This window comes from Sapajus apella, unplaced genomic scaffold (genome assembly GCF_009761245.1).
Source record: "Sapajus apella isolate SASKATOON/1434 unplaced genomic scaffold, GSC_monkey_1.0 scaffold98, whole genome shotgun sequence".
Classification (NCBI taxonomy): Eukaryota; Metazoa; Chordata; class Mammalia; order Primates; family Cebidae; genus Sapajus; species Sapajus apella.
The window spans coordinates 7,001,759-7,011,188 of NW_022437038.1; the positions used below are offsets into that span (position 1 = coordinate 7,001,759).

General features: G+C 41.0%; 1 protein-coding gene across 4 annotated transcripts in view; it reads left to right on the top strand.

Moving 5' to 3' along the window:
- The window catches only part of CENPI (centromere protein I), a 72,432-nt gene that overhangs the window by 35,842 nt on the left and 27,160 nt on the right, over positions 1 to 9,430 (top strand). For all 4 annotated transcript variants that reach the window (XM_032257791.1, XM_032257793.1, XM_032257792.1 and 1 more), the window contains 2 exons: positions 3,388 to 3,482; positions 9,160 to 9,295. In XM_032257791.1, the coding sequence (XP_032113682.1) occupies positions 3,388 to 3,482; positions 9,160 to 9,295 (231 nt within the window). The remainder of the gene's footprint in view (positions 1 to 3,387; positions 3,483 to 9,159; positions 9,296 to 9,430) is intronic.

Consider the following 9,430-nt stretch of genomic DNA (forward strand, 5'->3'; position numbering starts at 1 on the left):
GAGTGAGATTACTGGATGAAAAGAAAGGTGCTGTTACTTAGCTAATGGGATGTACACTGCAAGTTCTTGGAAAGGAGGAGGATGCAGTGGATGGAGTGCTTAAATAACAAGAGTCTAGCAGCCATGAGGAAAGTGTTGGGGTTTGGGAGATGATACAAGAATAAAGGAGACTAGCTAGAAGGATAAAATGACCTCAAAGATGTGAAGGCCCGGTCTATGGTAGTTATAGTGGGATTGGGAAGAAAATGAACAAGTAGGACATTTTGAAGAAAAAAAAATGATAGGATATGGTGACTGAAGATAAAGCGTATATGATGTAAGATGACTTGAAGTTTTCCAACTTGAGATAGTAAATGAACTTGGGATATTTTGCCTGGAGGAAAAAAGACTAAGATTTTCTGGTTCCCTTTCAATATTTGAAGGATTGTCACATGAAAGGAGATCTCTGTGTAGCTGCAAGGAACAGAGGCAAATGTAGGGCAGTATCTCGTAACAGAGCAGACTCATGATGGAATAAAGGACTTTCAGAGGTGATATATTTCTTAACAGTGAAGTAGTTCAGGCAGAGATTTAATGGCTGTCTATTCAGGATATTTATGTAGAAAAGGCTCACATGTCGGGTAGAGCTGTGTTTCTCAATCTTGTTTTTAAAAAGCAAAAACTGGCCGGGTGCAGTGGCTCATGCCTGTAATCCCAGCACTTTGGGAGGCTGAAGTGGGTGGATCATTTGAGGTCAGGAGTTCGAGACCAGCCTGTCCAACATTGTCAAACTTCATCTCTACTAAAAATTCAAAAATCAGCCTGGCGGTAGTAACACGCACTTGTAACTCCAGCTACTTGGGAGGATGAGGCCAGAGAATTGCTTGAGCTGGGAGGCAAAGGTTGCAGTGAGCTAAGATGACGTCACTGCACTCCAGTTTGGGCAACTGAGTGAGATCCTGTCTTAAAAAAAAAAAAGAAAAAAAACCCCTATGCCCTCTTATCACCATGAACATAAAAACCTCATATCTGCCTTCCCTCCATCCCTCCATCCCTCTCTCTCTCTCTGTCTCTCTGTCTCTCTCTCTCTTTTTCTTTCTTTTTTGAGATGGAATTTCACTCTTGTTGCACAGGCTGGAGTGCAATGGGGTGATCTCTGCTCACTGCAATCTCTGCCTCACGGGTTCAAGTGATTCTCCTGCCTCTGCCTCCTGAGTAGCTGGGGTTACAGGTGCCCACCACCATGCCTGGCTAATTTTTGTATATTTAGTAGAGACGGGGTTTTGCCATGTTGGCCAAGCTGATCTTGAACTCCTGGCCTCAAGTGATCCACCCACCTTAGTCTCCCAAAGTGCTGGGATTACAAGTGTGAGCCACCCCACCTGGCCCCTTATACCTTTCTTTTTTTTTTTTTTTTTTTTTTTTTGAGACGGAGTTTCGCTCTTGTTACCCAGGCTGGAGTGCAATGGCGCGATCTCAGCTCACCGCAACCTCCGCCTCCTGGGTTCAGGCAATTCTCCTGCCTCAGCCTCCTGAGTAGCTGGGATTACAGGCACGTGCCACCATGCCCAGCTGATTTTTTGTATTTTTAGTAGAGACGGGGTTTCACCGTGTTGACCAGGATGGTCTCGATCTCTTGACCTCGTGATCCACCCGCCTCGGCCTCCCAAAGTGCTGGGATTACAGGCGTGAGCCACCGCGCCCGGCCTTCTTTTGTTTTTTTGAGATGGGGATCTCATTCTGTTGATCAGGCTGGTGTGCAGTGGTGCGATCTTGGCTCACTGCAACCTCTGCTTCCTGAGCTCAAACTATCCTCCTAGCTCAGCCTCCTGAGTAGCTGGGACTACAGGCACGTGCCAACATGCTTGATTAATTTTTATGTTTTTAGTAGAGAGAGAGTTTTGCCATGTTGCCTAGGCTGGTTTCAGTCTCCTGGGCTCAAGGGGTCTGCCCACCTCAGCTTCCCAAAGCGGTGGGATTACAGGCATGAGCCACTGTGTTTGGCCAAGATTTTTGTTTTCTAAATATGACATGGTATGTATATACTGTGTACCCACAAAAATTAAAAATAAATTTAAAAAAATGATAATATAACATAATGTTGAATATCTTTTCAAATGGTAAAATTCCTTGGTTGACACTGAAGTAGACTATTGTCTTAGATGATTCCAGAGTTGCTTTCAACTACTTTTTTAAAATTTTTATTTATTTATTTATTTATTTTTAAGACGAGTTTCACCATGTTGGTCAGGCTGGTCTTGAACTCCCGACCTCAGGTGATCCGCCTGCCTTGGCCTCCAAAGTGCTTGGATTACAGGCGTGAGCCACCGCGGCTGGCCTCAACTACTACTTCTAACCTGAATGCAATTTGTCAAAAAAAAATATTAATTGAACTGTTCTGTGAAGTAGCAGTGAGCACTCTATCACTAGAAATACTGAAATCAGTAGGCCATTATTTAGTAAGAATGTTTTTTATGAAAGTTTCGTTGTATTAGATTTTGGGATGATATTGATTGCTTTCAAATTTATAGATATTGTGGTTTATCATCATAAATGCCATGGATTAATTTCTGTGATCATTGTATGTTTTTGTATGTGACTGAGGCTTGGGAAATCAAGGCAAGGCCTGAGAAAAGAAAGACTAGAGCTGGGCACGGTGGCTAGGTGGGAGGATCGCCTCAGCCTGGGAGTTCTGGGCTGTAGTGCGCTATGCCGATTGGGCGTCTGCACTAAGTTCGGCATCAATATGATGCTCTCCCAGGAACGGGGGACCACCAGGTTGCCTAAGGAGGGGTGAACCGGCCCAGGTCGGAAACGGAGCAGGTCAAAACTCCCATGCTGATCAGTAGTGGGATCGCGCCTGTGAATAGCCACTGCACTCCAGCCTGGGCAACATAGTGAGACCCCGTCTCTGGAAGAAAAAAAAAAAAGAAGAAAAGAAAGACTAGAATTGCTTGTTTTCCAAAGTCACAGAAGATAAGATAAATTTTTGTGACTGTCAAAAAAGGCGGCAAATTGTAATTGTAGACCATAAGGTAAGAAAGAGAGAGGAACTCATATCTGTAGCAACTTCAAAAGATCTCTGAGAGGGGTCGATAAAGATGCTGTTTTTATTTGATGATGTAATATTTGTTATAAATGAATTTAATTTAGAGAAAACTCTATTCCTAGGCTGATAAGTTGGGCCATCCTGCTGAGGTATGTTTCTTATAGAGAAAATGGCAAAATAAACTTGTACTTGGCATTTGTCTCCTGGAGACTGATCATGTTGTAGCAGCAGCTGTTGGGTTCCAAATTGGATGTGATCATCTCCGTGATCCTTTCCATCTCAAAGCCTCTGTTAGTTCTGAACACTGTTATGTCTGAATGATTTCATGATTTTGTTTTGTTTTGTTTTGCCCTCTTCAGTGTAGTGTTCTTCAGAGTCTGAAAGAGCTACTGCAGAATTGGCTGTTGTGGCTTTCTATGGACATTCACATGAAACCTGTTACAAACAGTCCTCTGTGAGTTATCTAACAGTCTTCCACAAGAGACAATCTGTATACAGATGTTTGCATATGTTTAATAGTGTGGCATGAAACCTAATTTTTTCATGTAAATGCTTAGTAGTACTTTCTAGAAGACTTTTCTGTGACTTTACACTCTTCTTCCCCCACAATCCTGAGAGGAAGGTTAATTCTCTAAGTTTCTATTATGTAAATCAAAAAGCAACCCCTTATTTGCTAAGTGACTTCAAGAGTTAATAGAGCAAAACACTAGAGAGCTGAGATTAGACTTTGACTTCCATTCAGTTTAACTCATTTTATAAAATATATTCTTATATGTAAAGCCAATTTTCATGATGGCTAGAAAAATCTCTAAGGCAATTTTGCTGTACAACTTTGTTTTTATGTTTCTAAGCTGTATTTTGGTTATATCCATTAATTTATCTTAACTTGGAGTTTAAAATATAAGCCCTAAATTTTTGTTAAATGTGTGCTTTACCTTCAAAATAAAAGTAAAAGACTATCGTGTTAACTGGTGTACGACACTTATATTTATATAAAAAAAGTAAAAGACTAAATTTCAAGGCACTGCCTAATCAGGTTGTTTTGCTTCTTTCTACCAAAAATATTTGCCTTGTCCTATATTCTTTTTTTTTTCTTTGAGACAGAGTCTTGTTCTGCCACCCAGGCTGGAGTGCAGTGATGCAATGTCAGCTTGCTGCAACCTCTGCCTCCCAGCTTCAAATGATTCTCCTGCCTCAGCCTCCTGAGTAGCTGGGACTACAGGCATGTGCCACCGCACCTGGCTAAGTTTTTTTTATTTTTTTTATTTTTAGTAGAGATGGGGTTCCACCTTGTTAGGCAGGCTGGTCTCAAACTCCTGGCCTCAGGTGATCTGCCCACCTTGGCCTCCCAAAGTGCTGGGATTACAGGTGTGAGCCACTGCGCCTGGCTGCTTCTCCTAAATTCTATTGTCATTCACATTATTTTTCAGCAGTTGAAGAACTATATTATAGAAAATTACAAATTGAGTCAAAAGTAGAGAAAATACTGCAGTGTTACCATTCTGTGCCCATTACCCATCTTCAACAGTTATCAACTCTTGGTTAACCTTTTTTCATCTAAGTACCTTTGACCATTCTCTTCAATTTTTTTTTTTTTTGTTGTTAACTAAAACATTAAGATTTATCTCTTCAATTATTATTATTATTATTATTTGAGACGGAGTTTCGCTCTTGTTACCCAGGCTGGAGTGCAATGGCGCAATCTCGGTTCACTGTAACCTCTGCCTCCTGGGTTCAAGCAATTCTCCTGCCTCAGCCTCCTGAGTAGCTGGGACTACAGGTGTGCGCCATCATTCCCAGCTAGTTTTTGTATTTTTAGTAGAGACAGGGTTTCACCATGTTGACCAGGATGGTCTCGATCTCTTGACCTTTTGATCCTCCCGCCTGGGCCTCCCAAAGTGCTGGGATTATAGGCGTGAGCCACCATGCCCTCTTCAATTATTTTTAAGCAAAACTCAGTTCTTGTTTCAACTGTAAAAAATGATACCATTATGACACCTAAAAAATTAGTAGTTCTTTTTTTTTGAGACAGAGTCTCACTTTTGCCTAGGCTGGAGTGCAGTGGAGTGATGATAGCAACCTCTGCCTCCTGGGTTCAGACAGTTCTCCTGTTTTGGCCTCCCAAGTAGCTGGGACTATTGGCATGTGCCACCATACCCAGCTAGTTTTTGGGTTTTTAGTAGATGGTTTCACCATTTTGGCCAGGTTGGTCTTGAACTCGTGACATCAAGTGACCTGGCCTCCCAAAGTGCTGGGATCACAGGCAGGAGCCACCATGCCCAGCCAATAGTTCTTAATGTCTTCAAATATCTAACCAATGTTCAAATTCCCCTTAGCTTCAGTTATAAATAACTGGTGGTTAGCTTGGTTAAAAGTTCAGGCCAGACTCATTTTTCTGTATGTTCTTATCCCTATAGTGGTTTCCTACTTTGGTAGGAGAATAGAGAATAGAAGCTTCTTACGGCCTGGAAAATTGTTTTTAATTCTTCCTATTCCTTATTACATTGTTTCCATATACATCTGATCACTTTTAGAAGGAAGTGGAGTGTTAGTGGGTAGTAAACATCTTGTAAAGCTGTGCTTCTCAAAATATGGTCCTTGGATCATCAGTATAACCTGGAAACTTGTTAGAGTTGCAAATCTCAGGTCTTGCCCTAGATCTACTGAATTAAACTCTGGAATTGGGGCCTAATAATCTGTTTTAACACCACCATAATTCTGGTGCAAGCTGAAGTTTGAGAACTACTATTATAAAGAAATTCCATTTAAATATTTAATCTCTTCTACCTAAGTTACATTAAGAATAGTAGGTTTGAAATTACTCCCCCCTGCCTTTTTTTTTTTTTTTTGAGAAAGGGTCTTGCTCTGTCTCCCAGGAGTACAGTAATGGAGTCTTAGCTCACTGCAGCCTCGACCTCCCAAGCTCAAGCAATCCTCCCACCTCAGCCCCTGAGTAGCTGTGACCACAAGCGTGTAGTACTATGCCTGGCTAATTTTTAAATTTTTTATAGAGACATGGTCTCACTGTATTGTCCAGGTTGGTCTTGAACCCTTAGGCTCAAGCTATCCTCCTGCTTTGGCCTCCCAAAGTATTGAGATCACAGGTATGAACCACCACATCCAGCCTGAAATTCCTCTCTTTTACTTGTGGTTTTCCCTAATGTGCATTCCCCTCTGTGGGCTACTGAGCCTGGACCCATATTTATTCATTCCCTATTCCCCAGATAAGCAAGAGATTTAACAAAATAGTATATTTGCATCTGTAATCTTTGGCCAATTTGCAATGTAAGTCTGCAGTACCCCTGAAATAGCTGCCTTACAATTTCTGTATTATCTTTCCAAAAATCTTAGGATTCCTCTTTTATTAGTGTCATAAGTTAAGGGAGACAATTTAAAAAGGAATTCTGCTTTCTAAAATTCTTAAATAGATGGACATACATGTAGATAATTTTGCTTGTCATATCAGTATTTGGCATTATATAGTATAGCTCAAGTTTTCAATACTTCTTTATTTAGTAAATATAGATGTAATGCCCTGTTTCTGTCATGTGGCCATATGCCATATCACTGTCAAAAAGGCAGTAAATTGTAGCTATATATCATAAGAAGAGAAGGGAAGAAAACTTCTTAACAGTGGTTCTCGAAGGAAGGCATTTCTGGTTGTCACAGTGAATGGGAAGAGGTTACAACCATCATTTAGTATGTGGGAGATGGGGATGCTCAATGTGCTCCAGTGGGTGGGGAGTAGGAGGCAGTCCTCAACAGTGAATTGTTTCATCCAAAATGCCAATAGTGTCTTGTGGAGAAACACTTCAAAAGAGGCTGTTCTGAGCAATTGTCATTGTTTTAAATTATTTCAGACACAGTTGCCAAGTGTTAGCAAAATTCATAGTTAAGATACAGTTACCACCTATAATCCCACCACTTTGGGAGGCCGAGGCCAGCAGATCACTTGAGGTCAGGAGTTTGAGATCAGCCTGGCCAACATGGTGAAACCTTATCTCTAGTAAAAATATAAAAATTAGCTGGGCATGGTGGCATACACCTGTAATCCCAAGTACTCAGGAGGCTGAGGCGTGAGAATTGCTTGAACCTGGGAGAAGGAGGTTGCAGTGAGCCGAGATCACACTACTGCACTCTAGCCTGGGTGACAGAGCAAGACTCCATCTCAAAAAAGAAAAAAAAAAAGATACAGTTTTGCAAATAGCCAGCTGGCTATGTGTAGATGCTTGCCTATTTGAATGGTCTCCTGATCCTTCCTTGATTACCCTGGCACTGAACTATCATGGTGGTGAGCAGTAGTTCAGTCATCATCATCTCTGAAACTAAGATTATACATGTTCTTTTCCTTATACATAACCATTGTTGACTACCTAGATAGGAGTGTAAAGCTATGAATTCAAATTTCTAAGTCTTTTCCTAATCCATTTAACATTGCATTAAAGGACAGGGGTGAGTAGGTGGATGGATTGAACTAATACCCATATGTGCTGTAAGAGACTCCATTCGTTGATCCAGGGAGAATATAAAATACCCAGATCTATTTTTTACTAGAAGAATAAAAGATGCCAAAAATTTTGCTAATTCTCTTTTAGGATTGAATTGAATTCAAGTGAAAATACATATATTTCTTTTGCTTTTGCTTTTTTTTTTTTTTGAGACAAAGTCTCTTTCACCCAGGTGAGGCTGGAGTACGGTGGTACAATCTTGGCTCACTGCAACTTCCACCTCCCGGGCTCAAGGGATTCTCCTGCCTCAGCCTACCTAGTTGCTGGGATTACAGGTGTGTACTACCACGCCTGGCTAATTTTTGTATTTTTAGAAATGGGGTTTCACCATATTGGCCAGGCTGGTCTTAAACTCCTGACCTCAGGGGATCTGCCTTCCTCAACCTCCCAAAGTGCTGGGATTACAGGCATGAGCCACTGCACCCAGCCAAATTCAAGTGAAAATATGTTTAACAGCATTTTAACTAAGGAATTCAGGCAAAACTGAGTTTTGATTTGGGTACTGTAGGTTTCCTTCAATCTGTGTTGCAATGTTACTGACAGCATAGGAAATGATTCCTAAAGTCGTTTTAATGTTTATTCCTTTAAACCACTTTTGACTTGGTTGGGATAACTCAGTTCTCATTTTTTCTAGTTTACTGTATAATTTTGTCCATTTTCACATTTTATGCTGAATTTTTTTTAGACAGGGTCTTGCTCTGTTGTCCAGGCTGTAGTGTAGTGGCATGATCTCGGCTCACTGCAGCCTCCACCTCCTGAAGTGATTCTCCTGCCTCAGCCTCCTAAGTAGCTGGGATTATAGGTGCCCACCACCATGCCTGGCTAATTTTTGTATTTTTAGTAGAAACAGGGTTTCACGATGTTGGCTAGGCTGGTCTCAAACTCCTGACCTCAAGCGATCTGCCTGCCTTGGCCTCCCAAAGTGGTGGGATTACAGGTGTGAGCCACTGCATCTGGACTGATTTTTTTTTTTTTTTGAAACAGAATCTTGCTCTGTTGCTCAGGCTAAAGTGCAGTGGTGCAGTCTCACTCACCAGCGTTTGCCTCCTGGGCTCAAGCGATCCTCCCACCTCAGCCTCTTAAGTAGCTGGAACTACAGACGTGTGCCACCACCCCAGCTAATTTTTGTATTTTTTGTCAAGATGGGCTTTTGCCATGTTGCCCAGGCTGGTCTCAAACTTCTGGATTCAAGAGATCTGCCCACTTTGGCCTCCCTAAGTGCTGGAATTACAGGTGTGAGCCACTGTGTCCTGCCCTGAATTTTTCATGTCACTTTTATGTGAACTTTTTTCCCCCCTTAACTATTAATGGAATACCTGTTTTTCTAGTGGTTTTTATATCTCTCACTTGAGAATTTTCATATCTACTTGGAGCATATTACCTTATTTCTCTGTTATTTACTAGTAGAGTCTGGTTGCTTAGAATGTTCTATGAATTCATCTTAATGGTTCTCTGGAGGGCTAAGTGTAGTTTTATGATTAATCACTGTGATTTTTCTAAAAAGCGAATTATACATTGGAGCACTGAAAGTGTTTAAAATATTCACCAACTTTTTGCTTTAGCATTGGAATTGTGAGCACTTTTGCTACTCTATATCTGAATGTTATCGGTTTCTTATTGCAGAGAGACAACTTTGGGTGGATCCATGAACTCTGTGTCTAAACTGATCCACTATGTAGGGTGCCTGTCCACTACTGCAATGCGCTTGGAGAGCAACAGTACTTTCTTGCTGCACTTTATTTTGGATTTCTATGAGAAGGTAGTACACATTACATTTTCTCCATTTGGATTTTTGTGAAGGCTGTACACTTTATTGACTTACTATTTAAATTTTATTTTATTTTATTTTATTTTATTTTATTTTTTTTTTTTTTTGAGACGGAGTCTCGCTCTT